Source organism: Musca autumnalis, unplaced genomic scaffold (assembly GCF_047663935.1).
Source record: "Musca autumnalis isolate F117 unplaced genomic scaffold, ASM4766393v1 scaffold_3, whole genome shotgun sequence".
Lineage (NCBI taxonomy): Eukaryota > Metazoa > Arthropoda > Insecta > Diptera > Muscidae > Musca > Musca autumnalis.
Window position 1 is genome coordinate 150,682,510 of NW_027411866.1, and position 24,728 is coordinate 150,707,237.

Here is a 24,728-nt window from a genome sequence, read left to right on the forward strand (position 1 = left end):
GCCTTAAGCAATTATAGTGTGAATAAAGTACTCGGAGTACATCCCCCATCTATCGCAGCTGAAGAGCGTCTGCTGCCACGACAAACCAGAGTAGTTCTGGCTCAACTACGCTCGGGATATTGCAGTCGCCTAAATTCTATTGGGCGGAAATCGATCGCGTCGTGCAAGACATCAGCCCATTATGCGGCATGGCCCGCATGACACAGAATACCTTTTCAACTGCCCCGCCAAACCTAACCATCTAACTCCAGTAGATCTGTGGCTACATCCTATCGAAGCAGTCATTTTTCTGGAACTGGAGATAGACCCAGAGCCAGATTGAACAAAGGAACGAACATACAAACATAATAAAAAAACACTGTTACAACAACAACAAAAACATGGACTATAACGACGGATTTTTATTCTGTTTTATTTAAGTGCGAAAGAATATTTTCTATTTTAAAGTCCCATTTTTATACCCTCAGCCATTGGGCTTGCTGGCTGGTGCGCACTATAACTTTCGAACGAAGCCACCGATAAGGTAACAAATTGGGTATTCGAGATTTTTTTAAAATTATTTTAAGTTCGAAGATGGACCATATTGGTGGTCCACAACTTCCGGTACCTTCCCCACAAAAGTTCAACAATTATCGCTAAAATGATGTGCACGATAACTCTCGTAGGGAATAACCGAATCGGTCATAATTTCGCATATGATATAGAACAGGTTCCACACAAAATTCGGAAAAAGTGAAGTTTTGGAGGTCCTCCCAGATCGATTTGAATTTTTTCAGCAATTTGTCTTTACGGCCCCCTTTATGACGGTACAAATTTTGTCGGGGGCAAGTCCATACTTCCTGAGATAATGTCTTAAAAGCTCCAAGAAACCATGACGGCAACAACTAAAATGGAAAATTGGCAAGATTACTCCCGCAGGAAGTTTCTGATTGGTCCAAACTTTGCACATCGTATTATTTCATCTAGTCATGTATCAGATTGGAATATAGACTATATCGGTCCAGTCCTTCGGGTACCTCCAACACAAACTTTAGGAATAGTGCAGCTTAACAGCTCATCCCGATTTTTTTTATTATTTCCAAAAAGTTCTACTTGAAGGCTCTGTTACTACGGCGCAAATTGTTTTGGTAGGGCAAGTCCACTCTTCCTGAGGTAAAGGCACAAAATCTCAAAAAGCCTGCCGATACCAACTACAATGGGTAGTACGTAAGATAACCGTCGAAGGAGAAATCTCCCACACTCTTTCTTTTAAATGTTTGGCAACATGTTAAAACGGTGCAAATTTTTTCGGGGCAAATCCATACTTCCTTTGAAATTGGCTCAAAACCTCAAAAAGTCCCTGGAAACGTCAGAAGTATTGTGTTTGCTTCTTTTCTTTACGTCCGAGACTGAGGATATATCTCTGTCGGCACAGCTGACTGATACTTTCTTACTTGTTTCAAGCAATCTTAAGCATAAGTATGAAACATACGATTTTCGAGATCCATAAAATTGGAATTTCTGATCAATAACACTGGTCAACAGGACTTTTGTTTCAACCGAAGTTGCAGTTGTTTCTAGATGAAATCGGCGAGTTATTTTCAAATCCGGTGCCGGTTTTTCTCCATCAGCTCTTGTTTTTGAGATATAGCTCAAAATCGGTTTTTACGAGTTTAACCCAGACTTTCGTTATTTTCGGATACAAACAAATATTTTTTTGTGGGGTTTTCGACATTAATATATTAAGGGGATGTTGTACGCTCGATACAAATCGTTTTTGAAATAGTTATGGTGAGTATATATTAAAAAAATATAGAAAATATACGACGGACCTTGTAAAAATTGCATATTTTGAGTATTTTAAGCTGTAATTACGTCATCGGGAGAAGTCATAGGATCTTCATATGGTACTCCGGATATGCTTAGGGTGTCTACTATATAATCCAGTATTCAAATGTATAATATAAAGTTCATAGCCCCCATGATTCGGCCATAACTTAAAAATCGCCATGAAGACTGCTAAAGGGAAATAATTTACCAGTGATATTATTACCACATAAGCCATTTACTTTTCAATAGCAGTCTTCATGATGATTTTTAGGTTATGGTCGAATCATGGGCGGTATGAACTTTATATTATATATTTGAATACTGGACTATATAGTAGACACCCTAAGCATATCCGCATTGCCATATGGAGATCCTATAACTTCCCCCGATGACGTAATTATAGCTTAAAGTACTCAAAATAAGCAATTTTTACAAGGTCCGTCGTATATTTTCTATATTTTTTTGATATATACTCACCATAACTATTTCAAAAAAGATTTGTATCGAGCGTACAACATCTCCTTAATACATTAATGTCGAAAAACCCACAAAAAATATTTGTTTGTATCCGAAAATAACGAAAGTCTGGGTTAAACTCGTAAAAACAGGTTTTGAGCTATATCTCAAAAACAAGAGCTGATGGAGAAAAACCGGCACCGGATTTGAAAATAACTCGCCGATTTCATCTAGAAACAACTGCAACTTCATCTGAAACATTCAACTTTTTCAATTTTGTTGAGCAGTGTAATTCATTGTTTGAACCAAATCACTTTAAAAAGAGCAATTTCATTATTTTTGAATAATGGAAATGGTCATAATTGTTCCACAAACATCCCGGAGGGGACAGGGAGACTTCTCTCATATCAATGAGTGCACCCCGATTCATAGTTCAATGATATGGGACCTACAGTTTATCGCCGAGTCCGAACGGCGTGTCCTAAGACACCACTTGCAGAGAAGTTTTACATGGTTGAAATACTCAGGAAATGTTGCCAACATTACTGAGGGCTATTTTGCCACCGTTGAAAAATGTTTGGGAATCAAACCCACGACCTTCAGCGTGCAAGGCGTGCAATGGAAATGGTTAGTGTGGACAAAATCCGGGCAACATGGTGCATTTTCCATCATTATACCCTCCACCATAGGATGGGGGTATATTAAGTTTGTCACTACGTTTGTAACTACTCGAAATAATCATTGTAGACCCCACAAAGTATATATATTCTTGATCAGCGTGCAATTCTACATCGATATAGCCATGTCCGTCCGTCTGTCCATTTGTCCGTCTGTCCGTCTGTCCTTCTGGAAATCACTCTAGCGTCCGAACGGATTGACGTAGGTTGATGAAATTTTGGGAAAATATGTTATATTTATGTAGGGCTTTTGGTATTGAAAGCGGGCTATGTAGGTCCACGCTTTCGTATAGCCCCCATACAAAATGACGCGTGACGCGTCGTCGTTTTAAGGAATTTTTAAGATATTTGGCCCATTTTACCACCGAATTGGTTGTAATTTGGTACTTTGTGTCTCCAGAGGCCAAAAAATATTCCTACCAATGTTGGGTTATATAGGTCCACGTTTTGGTATAGCCCCCATATAAGGCCCCATACAAAGTACGCGTCATTTGAATATATTTTGAATGTATTAGACCCATTTGACCACAGAATCGGTTGTAACTTTGTATTTTGTGTTTCCAGAGGCTAAGAAACATTTCTACCATAAAATGTTTATATAGGTCCACGTGTTGATATAGCCCCCATAATACAATATCTCCCGATTTTCGATATTTTGAACGTTTTAGTCTCATTATCACACCGAGATAGCTGAAATTTGATATTTAGTCTTCTTTAGGCGTCTAAAACTTTCCCCCAGAAATTTTTAGGTATAGGTCCACGCCATCATATTGCCCCCATAGAACGGTACCTTCCGAATTTCGGTATTTGAAGGTTGTGGCCACATTAATCCACCGAAATGGCTGAAATTTGTGGTGGAGGGTATAAAAAGTTCGGCCCGACCGAACTTAACGCTTTTCTTACTTGTTTTTGTTTTTAATCGACAGAGCGAAAACGTGTCATCTATTTTTAAGCCCGCAACACTTTGAAAATATTGAATTTCTTATAAGTTACTAGGGGAAGATAAAAAATCACGGAAATATTGATCCATTCTCGTATTTTAAAATTTCCCGGGAATGGCGATTTTTCCCCGTTTCCCGGGAATGATAAAAATCGGGAAAACTCAAAACCCTGGTAACACGGCACATTCCAGAAAATTTTATAAAAATCGGTTTGTTAATTTTCGAGATATAACATATTTAAAAAAGTGGACGTGGTAAGGGCTTCGGCTCCTCAGCTAAGAACATTTGGTCGGGGGTACAGCCGCCGTTGTCTCGCAAAGTACTTTGCAAACCGATGAGTTAACATACAACATAAGTTTAACATATAAAACGATTATAAAACAATAGAGCCCTCCTAAATTCATTAAGAAATTTATCGTCTATTTCCACCACGGGACACTCCTGAAAATTTTCTAAAAATTTCATGTAATTAGGTTTAGTAGTTTTGGAAGTATAATGTATTGGAAAGGATGGCCGTGGTCATCAGTTTTCAAGATATTACAAATGGGGACGTGTTCCGACCCTACATTTCCCAAAAATACTCAAGCCGATATGGTAATCAATTTTGCATATATAGCGTTAAAAAGGGGCGTTGGAAAGATACCCCACCTCCTCCGAAATTCATGAAAATATACATTATCACGGCGAACCGTGTTCATCAAAACTATATTTTGTATTTTCACTTTGTTCCATGATTTAAAAATTGTAAATGTCATGAAAATCCCTACAGTAGTTTTGTAGATAAAACATATTTAAAAGGTGGGCGTGATCCGTGGATCAACCACCATTGTCTTGCAAATACATCGTTTTTTAAAAATAGGGCATAAAAGAGGGGCTACCTCACCCACCGAAATTCATCAAAGTATATGTTCATTTCATGACGGGGAAACTTTAAACACTGGGGCAGCGAATGCAAGTTGCTTCAACAAAAACTAACTGATTCGAGAACAGGTCTTAAAGTGAATTTATCCAAAATGTTGTGTGGGAGGTACCCGAAGGAGTGGACAAATATAGTCCATATTCGAACCTTATCTATATCTGGTAGATATTTTAGGATGTGTAAAGTATGGACCAAATCGTTTACTCCTATCGAGAGTTGTCGTGCGCACAATTTTTCCGAACATTTTCGAACTTTTGTGGGGCAGGTACCTGAAGGAGAGGACCGATATGGCTTATCTTCGAACTTAAACTAAGTTTGCACAAAATATTACAAAGACCACGTTTTGGACCGAATCGGCAGATCCGTTCGAGAGTTATCTTGCGCTCAAACCACTACACATGGTGTCATAGGTGTTTTTTGTACATTTCAAGCTATTTTCTCAGGAAGAATGGACTTGCCCCTGATGAAACTTATACCTTCGTATGGGGGGCAGTGAATACAAGTTGCTACAACAAAAATCAAAGTGATTCGAGAGCAGGTCCTAAACTGAAATTTTGTGTAAGAGGTACCCGAGGGAGTGGACCGATTGAGTCCATATTGGAGCATCTTCTAAGTCTGCTAGAAATTTCGCGATATGCAAAGAATGGACCAAATCGGTTACTCTCTTCATGAGTTATCGTGCGCACAAATTATCCGAACATTTTCGAACTTTTGTGTGGGAGGTACCGGAAGGAGTGGACGGATATAACCCATCTTCGAACTTAAACTAAGTTTGCACAAAATATTACGAAAGACAACGTTTGGACCGAATCGGTTGATCTGTTCGAGAGTTATGGTGCGCACCGGCCAGACAGACAGACGGACGGATACGGCTAAATCAACTCCAAATTGTCTGAAACACATTTCGTCCAAACATACTTGGGGTCTATAACCATTATTTCGATTAGGCACATTTTGCCCGTATGAAAGTGTATATGGTAAATAACAAAAATGTTTTGCAATCGATGAATCCGAGTTTCAACCTTTCAGAATTCGCGAACTGTTAACATATTCTATAAAGTATGACTACAATTATTTAAAATGAAGTGTTTTAGGAGGGATCCCATAATCCCGACCATTAAAATTAATTTTCGTGGAAGCTGTGTTGGCATCAATGTAGAAAAATGAGTAAAAATGGGTAAAAATGGGTTGAAGCCAACAAGTTTTTTTATGTTCCCATGCGATTTCTGGCTTAACCTTACATTTTATAGACCTATTCCCAAAGAATGAATCTCAGAATACTCCATGGGCAATAAGATAGCAGTGTATGATTTTTCGATATATCCACTGCATCCACCTAAAATTGATGCTGACATTTTGAAGCCGGAATTTCGGGGTTTTTTTAATTTTTTTAATAATCCGGACGCGCAAGAAGATAATATTTCAAACTCATAACACGATTATAGAACTCTTGATTTTACGTCGTTTAATTCATATCTCATGAGTGTGCTCCTTACAGCATCCTAGTAATTGGAGTCTAAAGGCCAAAATTTCATGCGTGAATTTTCTTACAAAACATATTTTTTGCGTGTAAAATTTACAACTGTCATTCAATTTCCTTTGAAACCCTCGTGAATTTAGTTTTTTTACGCGACGGTTCTAATGAAACCTTCCGCGATCGAATTCATCTACTAAAACCGCGGATATAGATACCTTGAAAATCGGAAAATCAGGAAAAATATATTTTGACAAATCCGCGTACTAAACCGCGATTTTCTTTAAAATTTTTTACATAAATGGAATCCTTTACTCTCGATTATAATATTTGCGAAAACACGTGTCATAAAAAAACAGAGATACGCGAGTAATATGGGTATTTCGCCAAAAATTGAATGTGGAGGCACATCCGCGGTTTTTGAAGAATCTATTTGAAATAGGTGTATATTGACTTATTTTTGATGGGCGCTGATAAAACTGGATGCGCATCAAAATCGTATGCACATTGCGCGACTTTTACCAACTTTAAGGTTTTTTGCAGTGCATGATGCAACTGGCGGCACACAATTGTCGCTGACTGAAACATCGAAATATGCATAAATATTGAAAGAGATTGATTCGCTTTATCCAAAATCGGATGCGCATCAACCGACTTTAACTAATTCGGGAGTTACAGGCTTTTTAATTTTCATATCTTTTAAATGATAGTAATTTCAATATTACTCTTAATTTCCTATCCCTATAAGTAATCACAGTAAGCAGTGCTTTCACGATGGTAATCCATATATTTTGATAAAGTTTTAGCAGAATACTTTAATTTATGTATTAGATTTTAGCGAAATAGTAATACTCTCAAATATGTTTTTCTAATTTTTCGAAACAAACCAAAAAATATATTTGTAACAATATTTTCCAACAATGAGTTCTTTCTCTTTTGTTGTTGTTATAATCAGGGTTTCGAAGTCGAGGTATTTTTGGCTCGACTCCGACTCCAGACGAGTTTTTTTCACGACTCCGGCTCCGACTCCGACTCCGGGTCGACTCCGAGAGTGAATTCCTATACCACTAAAAATTAATAAAATTTGCACACATTTTTAACTTTATTTTGGCCTATATAGGCTAATGTGTTAGTTTTTCCTTACATATTCATTAGAAAAGGGCATTCGTTCGAATACATTCGAACATATCAATATTGCCGAATCTTGCATTGAAAATAGCAAATTTAGAAAGGTTTTTTTTTTTTGAAAATTTTGCCTTTTTAGGCGAATATAATTTTTAGTATTAATTTTTAATTAATTTCTCGTTGGAAATCGAGCTTAATGATCAATATTGCATCTGAAAAAGGAAAGCCGACGACTCGAAAGTTTTTGTCGGTTTTCCTTTTTTTGCACGAGTATATTCTGGACGGAATTCTTCCGCGTGAGAAAATATTTAAGCTTTCAAAATATGTGAAAATGATGGGGCAATACAAATCATAAGGACTACATGCAATAAAAATTATAAGCAATTCAAACTGGATGTAACCCAACATTTTTGTGCGCTTAGCCTTAAAAGGAGACCCCCAATTGTAAAGCTCAATAAAAGCCATTTTTCATGATTTTTTCCGAGAAAACTACGTAACTTTTTGCGTGATTTTTTTCTTCATCTGAAAGCGAAAAATATTATGAAGTTTTGAGACCGTCTACGAAACCGTGTTTTTATTAAAGCATTTTGCGGTGCCAACCAACTCTACTTTGAAAACTGATAAGCCAATTTTCATATATTTTGGTGGCCGATTTCGAGAAAAACACAGTTGATTTGCTGCATACATAATAAAAATTATTCCCATCCAACGCTTTTACATATTCTATGCTATGCAATTTATACTATTGTTCCGATAGACTCAAAAATTTGATCACATATTCTATGCTATGCTATTTATACTAAAATTCAGCGCTCACATTTTGAACTTTGGTGTGGAGTGGATAATTTTATTGAAATATTTGAGATATATTGTGTAAACAACACATCACGTAGGCAGACAGATGTTTTCTGGAACTGACAAATTAGCACACATTTTTTCGTGAAAAAAGCATGAACATATTCTACAAAAATGTTGCTAGGAAAATTTTATGTAGGGTCGGTCCACTAAGGCAAGAAATCGATATTGTCATGTTTCCATTGTCCTTTATCACTTTTACCCGATCCTTTCTCATGAAAACTCTATGGTTATGTATTTCATTGAATTTCGTATATGCTATTGATTGTGTAGAAAACTCGGATACACATGAACTATGTCTGTTCCTGGCGGACAGATCCGGTTATTTGAATGTCTACATCTAATGCCCTCATTGAGTACATAATGAATCCTAGAAGAAAGATTCGCAGTTTGTCAGACTTCTGAGTTATGGCGCGATGAATCTGTCGTTGACAAACAACGAATTTTATCTGAATTTCATATATAGTTAATTGATTATGCGAAATTTACCGAAATACATAAAGACCACAATGTCTTTAATAGAGGACAAGGATGATTTGTCATAAAAAACAGGATGAGAATACCAATAGACCTTTGTGAGAAGACCAGTAAGACTTCTGACGAAAGAGGTTAAAGGTCCAATCTTAATTTTATTGTCATAGAACTTTACTTTTGTTTGCAAAAATGTAAAGAATCATTTGGATCAACAAAAAAGGGGTGAATAGACTACAATTCAGAGGATAGTAAATATCCTGTGAATTGTCCTTTAAATTAGTATATATAATTTAATTTTCTTTTAAAGTAAAATAAATAATTTTCTTTTAAAATAAATAATGATTTAAAAAAAATGTTCTTGTTCCAAATTTAATCTTATGTTTCTATAACGTGGAAAAAATTTTGCCCGGAGTCGGAGTCGAGTTATTTTTTCCGACTCAGACTCCGACTCCAGCAAAATTGCTCGACTCCGACTCGTAGACTCCGACTCCGACTCCGAAACCCTGGTTATAATATGCAATTTATAAAGCCAATGTTTATAATTTGGTTTCACATTTTTTACGCGTTGTCTAGTTTCTGTACGTATTTTTAATTTAGTTTTTAGAGGTTTATACGGACTCTGAGTTAGTATAATTTGAATTTATTCCAAGATTTTTTTTAATTTTTTTGATTTTCCGTGAAAATAAAAACAAATTTTGGAAATTTTGGTGCATCTACGGATGGATATCAAATGCTGTTACTGATATATGCTTACATTTTCTCAATACAAAAAATAAGAAATTTTAAATTATTTTTTTCTTTATAAGAGGATAAAAACTGCTATAACTTTTGCACGCATCGGCCAATTTCGTGAACGCGAGCAGATTTGAGACCAGATTTTTTTCCTTTAACTCCATACCAAAAATCGTAGATGTGCTCGAGAAAAATTTTTTTAATTTTTTTCAAATGGAATTGCAAAGGAATTTTGTTATTTGCCATATACCCTCGTTATTATAAATGCTGAGGGTATAAAAAATTGGGCGTAAAAGTTCATCTTGTGTATCCATAAAACCTAAGTTTGCCTATGACAAACATTTAAAAAAAAAAAATAATAATAATAAAGTCGCATCTGCTTTCGCATCTGATTTCGCAAATACCTATTCTTCGCATATATACATAAGTCGGGTAGTATCAGTGTCTGGTAGGGTGTTTACTTTCACCACAGTACCATCTGTTGGCCAATATCATGTTTCTCTTTATTTCAAAACTCAAGTTGTTGGCTTTCTTTTTGACGATATCGAAGCAGATAAAGTCAATATTTACCTCAAAATGTTATTTTTCAATGTCCACAGTTGGTCTGTGTCTACGGGATCTCATGCGTGTTGATACCATAAACTTTGTTTTATCGCCATTTACTACCAGACCTACTTTGTCAGAAAGGAAACGGAGATTATTACAAGGACCACAATAATCGTGGATTTTTGAAAGATTTTTGAAGCAACCAAGGACCACAATAATCGTGGATTTTTTAAAGATTTTTTGGAGTAAGCAAGGATCACAATTATCGTGGGGTTTTTAAAGATTTGTGGAGCAACCAAGGACCACAATAATCGTAGATTTTTTAAGATTTTTGGAGCAACCAAGGACCATAATAATCGTGGATTTCTAAAAGGTTTTTTTTAACGTCCAAGGATCACAATAATCGTAGATTTTTAAAAGATTTTTTTTTTGACTTTTGTGACCTTGTTGGTTGTTATTTTTTACCTATTCTTATTATACTGATGTCGCAAAAGGCAAGATTATTAATGTTGATTTTTTTGTTGAGATTTTTATTTCTATATCGACTTTTTATTACAAAAATTCATCGTTTGCAAACATTTAATTGTCTAACTGTATGTACATATATGGATGTCTATTATGTCTATAAATTCAATGGATTACAAATCAGAAATGCTTTGTCAGTGTACAGCTATCATATATTAAAAAAAAAAAAAACAAAAACTTCCTATATTACATTGAAATCAAAATTTTATTAAAAATGTATAAACTGAACACTTTCGAATTGGCATTGTTTTCTAAATTAATTCCTTCTTAACACTTGGAATTGGCAATTTTTGTCTCATTTTGTCACAAATTTTCTATTTTCCTAATTTTTTTCTACCTTTATTTTTTCTAAACAACTTAATTATACTTAATTATCTTCTCTCTCTTTCTATGCTGTAAAAAATTTGAAACAAATGAAATCTCATAAACATTTAAAAAAAATAATCACATCAACAACAAATCATATCAAAAAACATCAAATTCGTGTGTGTCATTTGTCAAAACATAAATAACAAAACACAGGCTATGCAACTTATGGATGAAGCTGGAATTTGTGTAAATATCTTGTCTATCTGTGTGTACTTTCTTTTCCCCACTTCTTCCTCTTATTCACTGCATGATGTTTGTCTTTGGCTTTATTTTTTATTTAGTAAATGTTTTTGTTTTTTTTTAATATTTATTTGCAAAGTAATTCAGCTTTATCTCAAAAATTCAGACTTAAGTACGAGAGTAGGAGTGGCAATAAATAGTTTGACTTTACATGGCCCATATGACAGGAAGCAATGTATCCGCCAATATTATAGTCATGATCACAACGATAACCCGCTATTAAAATTTCAACACCACCCGAGAACTAGATTTAAATGGACTGCAAAGAAAAAAAATTATGAATTTTTTCCTAATTCCGTTCATATTTTAATTTTTCATGTTATGGAAGTACCTTACTTGAAATACTGGTCATGTTTACTATTTCCTATTTTTGCCCACTATTTATGCAATTTTTCCTCCCCACCATCGTCTCACCATCACATACTGTATAAACAAACAACAACAACCTGACTGAAATACTGCTAAACGCTTTACGCTAAACTACCACCGTCGCAACAACTAACAAACCAAACACCTACAGTGCGTTTGTTGTCGAAAAAAAAACAAAGTGATTGGTTGTAGTAGGCGTATAGTTCGCATCTACAATTTTTTATTTAATTTCTTTAATATAAGGACAACATCTAATATCTGAAACTAATGCTGATAGATTCAAAACGTATTCATATTGTTCTGCTATGCTGACAAGACGATAACAACTACAGAAATCATTAGAAGAAATGGTAAATTATAATAATACAAAATAAAGGCATTATAAAAAGCAGCAAAACATGTCTCCGGTTTGGTGGGTGGTGGTTGGATAGTCAAGAAAAACAAATCTTCCGCGGTAAAAATGCGGTCAACCCTTAAAAAAACAAACAACTCGCCAAAATTGTTTTCTTTTTTCAATCTCTCTCAGAAGAAACCATTACTTATCGAATTATGAACAGCATTTATAATATGGAGGAATTTGAACCATGGAAAAACTTTATGAACACTATTCCTAAATGCAGAAGTTTTTTCTGTGGGAAGCGCTAAAGTTTTGAATTTTCGAATAGGAGTAACTGAAGGAATGGACCGTTCCTTTCGCCAGCCATTTTAGTTCGTAACTGTGGGTATTTTTACAAGAATGGGAGGAGATGGTGGACTTGCCCTCTTTATACACCAGTCATTCCAGTACCGACCTATCTCGCATGAACTTGACTACAGTAACCCATATATGGAATGTGTGGTAGCAGTGAAGTATGGGACTGCCCTGCGTTACGACTGCAACAGGATACCCTCCACATGACATCATGAGGAGATGACAAGTTTACCGGTGCATCAGCGCAGTAAGATGCAGTACCTGCTTGAATGTTATCGTCGTGAAAATCTCTGCCACAATCTTGTGGACAGATTTCCCTCCACCTACGCTCGCCAAGAAAAGATCTCTGGCCTCTGAGAGAGGTCCAAGAGTACAAACAAGAACCTCTAGAACAGCGAGCCTATCAGGAAGGCCTGGAAAACATTCACATTGATGTAGTTAAAAAGGCAGGCAGGACAACTACACCTTTTACAGATGTAACTCGAATTATTTTAATTGTAATTCGAGAATTATACTGGTAATTCGTAACATTTAATTTGTAATTTGAGGATTCCATTTGTAATTCGAATTATTTATTTTAATTTGAAAGTATAGAAGACGTCGGTAGGGGTAGGAGTTCAGTTTCTCACAGATGTCATCAGGGTAGGTACTGACGCCAGGATCGTACAATCATCCGCATATGTTACGATCTCAGTGCCGTCTGGAGGGGCGGAATACAGGAAAGGTAGAGGTTAAACAGTTCCGGAGATATCACCCCTCCTTGGGGAACTCCCTGTTTCCCTCTACGGGGCTTGGATTTCTTGTTTCTGAATTCCACATACGATTGGCGACCACACATATAGTTGATTATCCAACGTTTCAGACATGACCGGAGGGTTGTCTGCTCGATGTCCTCGAACAGCGTGGAGTGCTTGACAGTATCAAAGGCTTTTGATAAGTCAAGCGCCACAATCACTTTTCTATCACACGGTCGCTCCTGGTTGAGTCCTCGACAAATATGTGTGGAGATGGCGTGCAGCGCTGTTGTCATGCTGTGCTGCTTACGGAATCCATGCTGATGATCGACTAAGGCCTCAAGGGTCTTTCTCTTTCGCTCTTTCGCCGACCAGCCTGTTAACTTCCAGTGTCAGCTCCCTGACTCTGGGGTCGTCGGGGTTGGTTCGACGAAGCTCATCACGCTCATGTGCTAATCCCGTCGCCTCTGCTGGGAAATTTGGTCTTACTTCGGGTATTCGACCAGCAGGTATATGGCGAGCGGCTGCAGCATTGATGATGTCTCGGAACGTCCTTTCAGCTAACCGAACATCAGAAGGATTGGGCAATTCTCTGAATAGTGAACTCTATGAAACTCGGCCAATCAGCTTTCCCATGATTGACGAATGTGTGGAGTTCGGAGGTGATGAAATCGGGTGGTCTGATGATGGAGACAATTATGGGGAGATGGTCTGATCCAAGGGAAATGACGGGTTGCCAGGTGACGTCATTTGTCAGACCAGGTGACACGATGGTTATGTCTGGCGAACTGTGACAAGCTCCTCTAATTTTGGTAGGGGCGTCCTCATTGACCAAGCAAAACGTAGAGCTATCAATCTGCTCAGCCAGCGCAATACCTCTCTTGTGGTTTCCGAGGGCCGAATGCCACATCTTATGATGCGCATTAAAGTCCCCCAGGACCAGACGATTATGACCTTCCAAAAGCGGGCTAATGTCAGGCTTATAATCTGAGATACAGCTATTTCTCGGCGGGATGTATACGTCCAGCAACTCTATCTCGTCAGTTCCACACCTGACTGCTTCCCCCATACATTCCATGTATGGGTCATTAGAGGCAGGCTCAAGCGAGATAGGTCTGTATTGAACAGACTGGTGCAAAAGGAAAGCTAATCCCCCACCTCCACATCTGGTGCGATCCTTCCTTATTACGTTGTAACCATCACAACGCACTGGGCAGTGGTCGTTCAGCATGGTTTCCTGCACCGCCGCGACCTTGATCTTCTTCCGATTCATAAAGTCCACTATTTCATCGATCTTACCTCGGACCCCATTGCAATTAAACTGCAAAAAGGATGCATTTTGTGGGATTGGAACAACAACGGCTGTTGGGGGGACTGCGGGGGAGTTTCGTAATCCGACGACGAAGGAGTTTCGTAATCTGACGACGACGACTCACTGGGGGCGCTCGTGTGGGCAAGTCCAGAGCAACCCCTTAAATGCACCCACTCCTGACATCTATTGCATCTCACCGAAGATTGGATATGGGTGAAGATGCGGATGTGACAAACCGAGCACAACTATATTGGTCCTGGGTTTTTCTCCGTCCCGGCACGGACCAAAAGAATCCGGAGCAGACATTCCGGGATATGCCGCTCCCAGCACAGAAAAACGAAACAAATACAAACACATGTACACTGAGGTGGCAGCCGCTGGCCGGAACGCTGATGTTGTGTGGTCCCGGGTCAATCCAGTACAGAGAACCCGCTGCCGTGGGATTGAGAATCTCAGTAGGGGTCTTCTATAGAATAGAAGAAATCGGTAGGGGTCTTCTATAGAATAGAAGACATCGGTAGGGGTCTTCTATAGAATGGAAGATCTCGATAGGGGTCTTCTATAGAATAGAAGACCTCGGTAGGGGTCTTCTGTAGAATAAAATACCTCGGTTATAGATAAATCTGTCAATAATATGGGTAATGAGAAACAATGCAACAAATCGACGGTGACATTATATGAGGTTCATATACAAATCTAGACCTATTTTGAATTGTTTATTTTTTCTAAGGAGATTTTCAATACAGATTGATGGGAATGTGAATAATAAATTCACAATCGGCCGGTACGGTTTCGTGAACTCTTCTCGAAAATTTCTGGCAAGAAGGTTTTCCTCTTTCTGTTGGATTACAACCCACGTGAGACGAATACTTTCTGCATTACCTAAATAACTGGTTATTTCTTTAGCACTTTTCAAGGTAAAACTACTTATTGTACTCATTACTAAGTAATGAATACAGCGGCACGAAGCGCGTGTGTCTGACTACAAAACGGAGAGTTGTGAGTTCAATGCTCACGATCGGAAACTAGTTTTGATAACTGAAATAGGAAAAGTTGTTAGGGAAAATAGAAGTGAGGCTCAAAAAAAAAAAAAATAGAACGTAACCATGATTTTGTTAAAATGATGAGTGCGTAGGCTGATTTGTAAGTAGTTACCGTTACATAAAAGTAAATAACCTAACTTTTTTATGTTCTCAAACCTGTCTTTCTTTTCCGATTCTTTGCATGTATTTCTAGTTTTTTGTAAAGCTTTTTGTATCCTGCACCACAACTGTACAAAAACAGTCAATCATAATTCAGCTATCATTAACACCAATACTTAAATACATACATACATATTTCCCCCTATAAAAAATAGTATCGGAACTAAGCAAATACAATATACATGTTCCGTTTACACTAGTGTTTATTTTAGTAAAATCTCAGAACTAATATAACTTTTCAATATCATCTCAATTAGGCTTTAAATTCAATGGCCAATGCTACACCTGTAATGCCAGTGGGCCAACAAATGATACCCACGCCAAGGGATAGTTTGACCGAGCCAGGGATGTTGGGGTGAGCAAGAATAATAAATCATATGTGAAGCCGATAGCCTGTGTTGCTAGTGCTTTATTACTATAATTTTATTATAATTTGTTATTTTAATAAATATTTTAAATAAATAAAATAAAATAAACTCATATGTATTCATTTTAATGTGTTCTTTTAGTTTCTCTCATAGCCGTTTGCCGGTGCAGTCACCTTCCCAGTCAGCCTATGCCAGCCAAAGAAATTCGGTATCAACCCAGGGTGCATTATCGCGCCAGCCAAGTCCAATGAATTCGCCGGCCTTAAATCCGTTTGTTTTTGGCACCGATGTTGATTCGGTGGATGTTGCAACCAGAGTTGCCATGGTAAGTTTTTCTTACGAATTACAGCTCAATAGCAATTCTAAAACTGTTTTTTTTTAATCTCTTTTTGCAGGTGCGCTTTTTCAATTCTCAAAATACCCTGGCGAATTTCGCTGAACATACACGCACCCTACGTCTCTATCCCAGGCCCGTTGTGGCTTTTCAAATCAATAGCTTTTTACGTTCGAGACCCAGAGCATCACAGTTCCTAAACATGTTTGCAAAAACTCAGGCTGTGGAATTTTTGGCTGAATGGTCTTTGACACCAACAAATGTGGCATTTCTACGGGTACAAACTGGGGTTATGGATCCCCAGCAGGTGGGTGATAAACCCAAATGGTTTTCCAACTCTCTAACGCCCATACGCTTCGCCGTTTGGGATGATAATAGTTCCTTGAATGGTGCCATGAAGGCCCTAAAACAATTGGAGTCGGCGGCCACGGATGAAAGTGGTTCTGATTCCGAGGGTGCTGATAGTTCGAGTTCCTCATATTCATCGTTAAGTGATTTTGTCTCAGAAATGGTTTCATCTGATCTTTCACCTAGTCTGCATGATGTCTTTGGTTCGCACAATCGCCAACATAATGTCCCCAAAACATTATCAACGAACTTAGATCCTGCCTTGGTCTATCACCCGCCAAGCAAACTGCAATATCCTGAAGGTATGGTTGAGCAAATGTCTTCCAAAGAGGATGAAGATGATCGTCCGGAAAGTCCAATGTCTTCATCATCGAGTCGTTCGGATTTGAGTTCACCCAGCTTTAATAGAGATTCTGAGTTTGATTTTCCCACGAAATCATTTGAATTGGCGGCACCAGTGGCCCAAAGGTTAGACGCCACCATTAAAGCGGGCAGTTTGGAGCAGGACGGAGAGTCCAATGCATCGTTGAGTATCAAAACACCAGTGGGAGGAAATCAGGTACCCAGAACACCGAGTGAAAAGAGAATACCGGTAAGAATAACAGAATACGAAATTAAAATAAAGGAATTTAATATTTCCCCTCTCATTTATTTCAGCCACCCATAACTCCCGTCAAGCAACCCAGTGTCACAAATATATTATCAAGAGCCGGTAGCTCTGGTTCAAGTTCCAGCAGCCCAGGCCGTCAAAGTTCTCAGGGTTCCTTGTTTGAAAATATCGCCTCACATGCCAAAGATTTGGTACGTGAGACAACCCGACAAAGCAGTCAAGAGGGTATTTTGGCCCACATGGATAAGGTAGGTAGATGATTTCAATGACTCGACGACGCCTTGCCGTTGCAGTTCTGAATAGTTGGATTGTGTGTAAACTAAATGTTGTGTTGATGTGTCTTATGATTTGTTTAATTTTTTTTGTAATTTTATTTTGAAACAACAACTTCCCCGCCCCTCAACCACTCTGACTCTGACACCGAAACCACCACACACATATGTTTGTATGTAACTCAACAACTTATAGAGTTCTATGGATGATGATCTAGAAATTGATGATAAAATGATTCAAACATTTGAAAAGGTTTGTAAACAAATTCTCCACAAGATTCCTTCATCCACCCAAAATAATAGCACAGGTTTTCCTAAATTACTCTCTGCAGAGAAGTTTTACAAAATTCAAAATTTGTATTTTTTGCTTGGTATTGGCTGAACAGATTCTCAATTCGTTTCCTCACTAAAAAGTATATTCAAATTCTACCCGAAAAATAGTATTTTTTATAATTTGTTAAAATTGGTAACAGCTTATTTTGCTTTCCTGTAGACGTAGTTCCATTTAAAAAAACCATCAGAAACCGAGCCATAATTATTCCAGCGATTACTTCTGAACTTAAAATTTTAATTCCACAATTCTTTATTCCATTTGATGTAACCAGAAGGGATTACAGGCGTGACGCAGCGATCAGGGGAGCAACAATAGTGAATTTTTAAAACATTTGGACTTGTATAGGAAAGTAGACCAAGCACGAGAGACGTCTTGTATAGAAAACTTCCTAGCGAGGTCATCCATAGAATAGAAAACGTCGTTAGTATTTGTTTTAAGAATAGAAGACGTCGTTAGAGGTCTTCTAGCGAAAAGAAGAAGTCATTATATGTCGTTGGAGGTCTTTTATACAAAAGAAGACGTAGTTAGAGGTCTTCTATATCATAGAATAAGAGACATCGGAAGGGTCTTCTATAGCAAAGAAGAAGTTGTCATTACTGGTCTTCTGTAGCATAGAAGACGTCGTTAGAGGTGTTCTATAGCACAGAATACGTCGTTAGAGGTCTTCTATAACATAGAAGACGTCGTTATAGGTCTTCTATAACATAGAAAACATCGTTAGAGGTCCTCTATAGCGTAGAAGACGTCGTTGAAGGTCTTCTATAGTATAGAAGACGTCGTTAGAGGTCTTCTACAGCATAGAAGACGTTTTTAGAGGTAATCTATAGCATAGAATACGTCGTTAGAGGTCTCCTATAACATAGAAAACATCGTTAGAGGTCCTCCATAGCGTAGAATACGTCGTTAGCGGTCTTCTATAGTATAGAAGACGTCGTTAGAGGCCTTCTATAGCATAGAAGACGTCGTTATAGGTCTCTAATAGCATAGAAGACGTCGTTAGAAGTCTTTTATAGCATAGAATACGTCGTTAGAGGTCTCCTATAACATAGAAAACATCGTTAGAGGTCCTCTATAGCGTAAAAGACGTCGTTAGAGGTCTTCTATGGTATAGAAGACGTCGTTAGAGGTCCTCTATAGCATGGAAGACGTCGTTGTTCTATAGCAAAGAAGATGTCGTTAGAGGTCCTCTATAGCAACGAAGATATCGTTAGAAGTCCTCTATAGCATAAAACACGTCGTTAGAGGTCTTCTATAGTATAGAAGACGTCGTTAGAGGTGTTCTATACCAAAGAAGATGTCGTTAGAGATCGTTAGAGGTCTCCTAAAGCATAGACGACATCGTTAGAGGTCTTATATAGCAAAGAAGATGTCGTTAGAGGTTTTCTATAACATAGAAGACGTCGTCAGAGGTCTTCTATAACATAAGAGACGTCGTTAGAGTTGTTCTATAGCAAAGAAGATGTCGTTAGAGGTCTTCTATAACATAGAAGACGTCGTTAGTGGTCTTCTATAACATAGAAGACGTCGTTAGAGGTGTTCTATAGTATAGAACACGTCGTTAGATATCTTCTTTAGTGTGGAAGATATCGTTAGAGGTCTTCTATAACATAGAAGACGTCGTTAGAGATCTTCTATAACATAAAAGACGTCGTTAGAGTTGTTCTATACCAAAGATGTCGTTAGAGGTCTTCTATAACATGGAAGACGTCGTTAGAGGTGTTCTATAGTATAGAACACGTCGTTAGATATCTTCTTTAGTGTAAAAGATATCGTTAGAGGTCTTCTATAACATAGAAGACGTCGTTAGAGGTCGTCTATAACATAAAAGACGTCGTTAGAGTTGTTCTATAGCAAAGAAGATGTCGTTAGAGGTCTTCTATAACATAGAAGACGTTGCTAGTGGTCTTCTACAGCATAGAAGACGTCGTTAGAGGTCTTCTACAGCATAGCAGACGTCGTTAGATGTCTTCTATAGCGTAGAAGACGTCGTTAGAGGTCTTCTATAGTATAAAAGACGTCGTTAGAGGTCCACTATAGCATGGAAGACGTCGTTGTTCTATAGCAAAGAAGATGTCGTTAGAGGTCCTCTATAGCAACGAAGATATCGTTAGAAGTCTTCTATAGCATAAAACACGTCGTTAGAGGTCTTCTATAGTATAGAAGACGTCGTTAGAGGTGTTCTATACCAAAGAAGATGTCGTTGGAGATCGTTAGAGGTCTTCTAAAGCATAGACGACGTCGTTAGAGGTCTTCTATAGCATAGAAGATGTCGTTAGAGGTTTTCTATAACATAGAAGACGTCGTTAGTGGTCTTCTATAACATAGAAGACGCTGTTAGAGTTCTTCTACAGCATAGCAGACGTCGTTAGAGGTCTTCTATAACATAGAAGATGTCGTTAGAGATCTTCTATAACATAGAAGACGTCGTTAGAGGTCTTCTATAACATAGAAGACGTCGTTAGTGGTGTTCTATAACATGGAAGACGTCGTTAGAGGTGTTCTATAGCATAGAACACGTCGTTAGATATCTTCTTTAGTGTAGAAGATATCGTTAGAGGTCTTCTATAACATAGAAGACGTCGTTAGAGGTCTTCTATAACATAAAAGACGTCGTTAGAGTTGTTCTATAGGAAAGAAGACGTCGTTAGAGGTCTTCTGTAACATAGAAGACGTCGTTAGAGGTCTTCTATAACATAGTAGACGTCGTTAGAGGTCTTCAATAGCAAAAAATATGTCTTAGAGGTCTTCTATAACATAAAAGACGTCGTTAGAGGTGTTCTATCGGCGTCGTATGAACAACGAGCTGTACCAACTATACAATGACATCAATGTAGTTGAACAAATCGAGATACAACGATTGCGATGGCTAGGCCATGTTATAAGAATGAGTGATGATGAACCCGCTAAAAAGGCGTATAAATACGGGCCGCATGGATGTTCTCGCAGATCTGGAAGGCCAAAGCTTCGTTGGAGCGAACAAGTGAAACGAGATATCAGTAAGCTACATATCCCAGAGTGGGAAAATACAGCAGCAAACAGAGAGGATTGGAGATTTTTTCTTAGTTCGGCTTATGGAACAAATGTTCTGTAAAAGGCCAGCTAAGTAAGTAAAGTAAGTAAGAGGTGTTCTATAGCAAAGAAGATGTCGTTAGAGGTTTCTATAACATAGAAGACGTCATTAGTGGTTTTCTATAGCATAAGAGACGACGTTAGAGGTCTTCTATAACAAAGAAGACGTCGTTAGAGGCCTTCTATAACATAGAAGACGTCGTTAGGGGTCTTCTATAACATAGAAAATGTCGTTAGGGGTCTTCTTTAACATAGAAAACGTCGTTAGATATCTTCTATAGTATAGAAGACATCTTTAGAGGCCTTCTATAACATAGAAGACGCCGTAAGAGGCCTTCTATAAAATAGAAGACGTCGTTAGATGTGTTCTATAGCAAAGAAGATGTCGTTAGAGGTTTTCTATAACATAGAAGACGTCGTTAGTGGTCTTCTATAACATAGAAGAAGTCGTTAGGGGTCTTTTATAGCATATTTTTAACTTTCTGTAGTTATTATTATGCTGCTACATATTTGGTGTTCAATGCTAATTAGAATCCCGTTAAATTAAGCCGTGAATTCACGACGTGAATGATGGCTGCTGACACTGTATTCGCCTATGCTATTGTCTTTGCCACTATCTTCAGCGCCATATGATCCGCAAAACCCATAATATTGAACACTCTGGAAGGTTCAATCTTAGAAACCCATAATACATAATGTTTCTCAACAACGGCCCCAGGACCGATCCCTGTGATACTCCTCCAGTGATTTTATATTCTTTGCCTACTTCGTCTGTATCAAATATTAAAATCTCTTTTCCAAAGTAGTCTTTAATTATAGCTTCTTCAAATAGGGAAGCAATTTGAGGTGACTTTTTTCGAGTTTACTGCATTAAATGCATTTGAAACGTCTGATAAGCCCCTTGCAGCTTCTACGTTGTCTTGTAGTCTATTTCAGATAACACACTCCAGAAGTTGTCTAATGTATCAATCATACTACATAGGGGTCGATATGAAGATCATGTATCTAGTGGCTTCTTTCCATACTAATAGGATAGGTCCATATTACTGGCAAGAATTGCATAGCTGTAGCAGTTGTTTACTACAGTATTTAACAACTTACTTTAACAAAGCATTAGAAATGCAGTGTAAACCATATGCCTTTGAGTATTCGAATTTAGAGACGGCTAACATTAACAGATGGAAATGTCAAAATATAGTTTGCTATATATGTATGTATATGGAACAGAATGTTTGCGTTTATCAATACATTGTTGTTCCCTCGGTTTTATTCGGTATTCATTATTATTCAAATATTCCCCCTAAAAGTATGCTTTATAAGTTTCAGGAAAATTGTCTAATAATGCCGTTAAATTTGAGGTAGAGGTCGCATTAGGAAACATAGCACAATTGAACAAGTTTTCATAAAAATAATCTAATCCCATAATTTACATAAGTTGTGTTTCTTTATTTGCCTGTGGTTACCATTTGTAAAATTTTTAACCAACAAAGCGTTCCTTAACCCCCACTAGTGGTAAAACTGGTAACAATTTTTAGAGAGAGAGAGAGAGCAAAATTGTCGTTCCCTTTTACCGCAGGCTATCAGACAAATTTCTTCGGGTAAAAATTTTTCGACATTTATTTGACGATTATTTGGCAATGACGAAAAAATTAACAAAAACAAAAGAAAAAAGCGAAAGCTGACAAAATAAAATTAAAATAAAAGAAAGTTGTTTTTTTATTTCTGTTTAACATTGTTACCAGATCTACAATTTTTCCGCTCCTTTACTTTTGTGGTAGAACTGGTAATGAGAGAGCAATTTTGACAGTTTTCTCTTTTACCACTTTTACCATTAAAAAAGTAAAAGAACAGAACTATATATAGGGGTAGTACCGGAACTACGTATTTCCTCCACCGAAAACGAAATTTTTAGTATCATCTCCGAAGATCAGAAATATGAAAATTATTTTTATTATATTATCAGTCTGGGAAGTATTTAGAAGGACAGAAAAACAAACATTGCATTGGCGCCGGAACTATTTGGAAGGATTGGGAACTAGATTGCCCAACTCTAATAAGGGTTGATACCCGTCATGTTTTCCGTAGTACCATTTAGTTAATCTAATTCTGTTAATCGAGTACTCTATTAATGAAACAGAGCTGAATTTTGTTTTTGTTAGAAATACCAAAGAAATTCTCAATCGAGAGGTGTTTCCGATTAAGAAAAATCCATATCATAAATTATTAAGCAAGAAAGTACTTTTACACACGCTCCTCCCGCAAGAAATTATGAATCACACAGCACATATGCCAACTTCCCCTCCACATCTTTTTTTACAAATACAAATTAAATTCACCTCAAAGCACTACTCGAAACGTAGATTGGAATGTCTAGATCCTGTGCAAAGAATAAGTCAATCAGTATAATGAAATACATTACTTTCATTCCCACAGTTTACGTTGCATGCCAAAAAGGCAGCTGGAGAAGCCTCGAAACAGGCTTTGGAAGTATCAAAACAGGCGGCAGGAGTAAGCAAGAATACTTTTGAGGATTTAAGCTACGTCAGCAAGTCGACAATAGGGGATTTAACCAAAACCGCTAAGGAGGCTGCCAGCAAAAAGGGTCTAATAAAAATAGATGAAAAAACTGGAGCAGCACAGGGTACATCTTCCTCAGGTGGGCATCAAGTGGCTACACAAAAACAAATGACAAATTCTCCAAGTGGCGGCAGTAATTTCTTCTCCAACATTGGTACGGACTTTAATGGCTTGGCTTCATCGACCAGTACAATGTTTTCGGGAATGTTTGGAGGCAAAAGTAAGTGTTTTAGATCAGGACCACAATAAACAACAAAAACATTAACAAAAAATTACTTGCAGAAAATCAACAAAAGCCTCAACAACAGCAACAGTATCATCAACAAACCATGGGACCCAAGTCCAAAAGTGGCCTAGGTTTTGATCCCTTTCCAGGACGTAAAGGTTTGGTAGAACGCACACCTTTGATAAAACATTCTGGACCCCACAAGACCCAAGAAGAAATAACAAGGCAGCAAAATCAGGAAAGATCCCATAGCAATGCTGAAAATCAGGCCTTCCTCAAGGATATGACTACGCAGGTTTTGGCCGGTGAGGGCATTGGTTGGCTGAAAATGAATCGTTTCAAGAAACTAATGGAAGATGAATCCTATCGTACATTTGTTCTGAGTAAGCTCAACAAGACTTTGGATAAGAAAATTGCACCCGATGATCACATAGATGATATGGTAAGTCATTAGCAGCACTACATTAGTCACCACATGGTTAATAAATATTCATCTGAATTTTTTACCTTTAGTGCATCTCCAAACCCGTTTGGAAGGGCATGCTGAAATGCCTACAAGCCGTTACCTCTGGACTTGAGGTTACCTTTTCTAATTTTGGTTTGGGTGGCACGGCTTCGGTTTTTCAAATGATGGAAATTGCCCATACCCACTATTGGACCAAAGAACTGAATGATGCCAGTGACATGTCATCAAGTTTACTTTCTAGTCATGCCACCAGTCCAATGGGTAGTCGGGAAAATCTTCGTTCTCCATCAAGTCCAAATGGTTCCCACTCCGGTTTGGGCAGTGAGTGGGCTTCACCTCAGGAATCGCGTAAAAGTTCCACGCATACAGATCGTTCTGGTCCAACTATGCATGGCATGGGTGGTGGAAATATGGGACATAATCGTCGACTTTCGACTGCCGATAGTCAAGATGGCCAATCAACTACGGAAATGTTTAAAGATATGCTGGCTCAAAAGCGTACAGCCTTATTGAGTAAACTGACCTCATTCGATTCGGATGTAAGTAGAAATGTGTTGAATGGTTTTTTGTTTTGTGTTTATGTTCGTAATTCAATGCTGCACACATCAAAAAAGTATCCCATGAAAATTGTATTATAGTTTTTGCATCGTGTCGCCGTGATTTTGAGATGATGA

General features: G+C 37.8%; 1 protein-coding gene across 4 annotated transcripts in view; it reads left to right on the forward strand.

Moving 5' to 3' along the window:
• Positions 1 to 24,728, forward strand: part of Rab3-GEF (Rab3 GDP-GTP exchange factor) — a 271,271-nt gene that overhangs the window by 170,762 nt on the left and 75,781 nt on the right. For all 4 annotated transcript variants that reach the window (XM_073974859.1, XM_073974856.1, XM_073974857.1 and 1 more), the window contains 9 exons: positions 11,056 to 11,088; positions 15,708 to 15,805; positions 15,960 to 16,143; positions 16,214 to 17,092; positions 17,158 to 17,358; positions 17,579 to 17,635; positions 23,219 to 23,582; positions 23,645 to 24,030; positions 24,102 to 24,593. In XM_073974859.1, the coding sequence (XP_073830960.1) occupies positions 11,056 to 11,088; positions 15,708 to 15,805; positions 15,960 to 16,143; positions 16,214 to 17,092; positions 17,158 to 17,358; positions 17,579 to 17,635; positions 23,219 to 23,582; positions 23,645 to 24,030; positions 24,102 to 24,593 (2,694 nt within the window). The remainder of the gene's footprint in view (positions 1 to 11,055; positions 11,089 to 15,707; positions 15,806 to 15,959; positions 16,144 to 16,213; positions 17,093 to 17,157; positions 17,359 to 17,578; positions 17,636 to 23,218; positions 23,583 to 23,644; positions 24,031 to 24,101; positions 24,594 to 24,728) is intronic.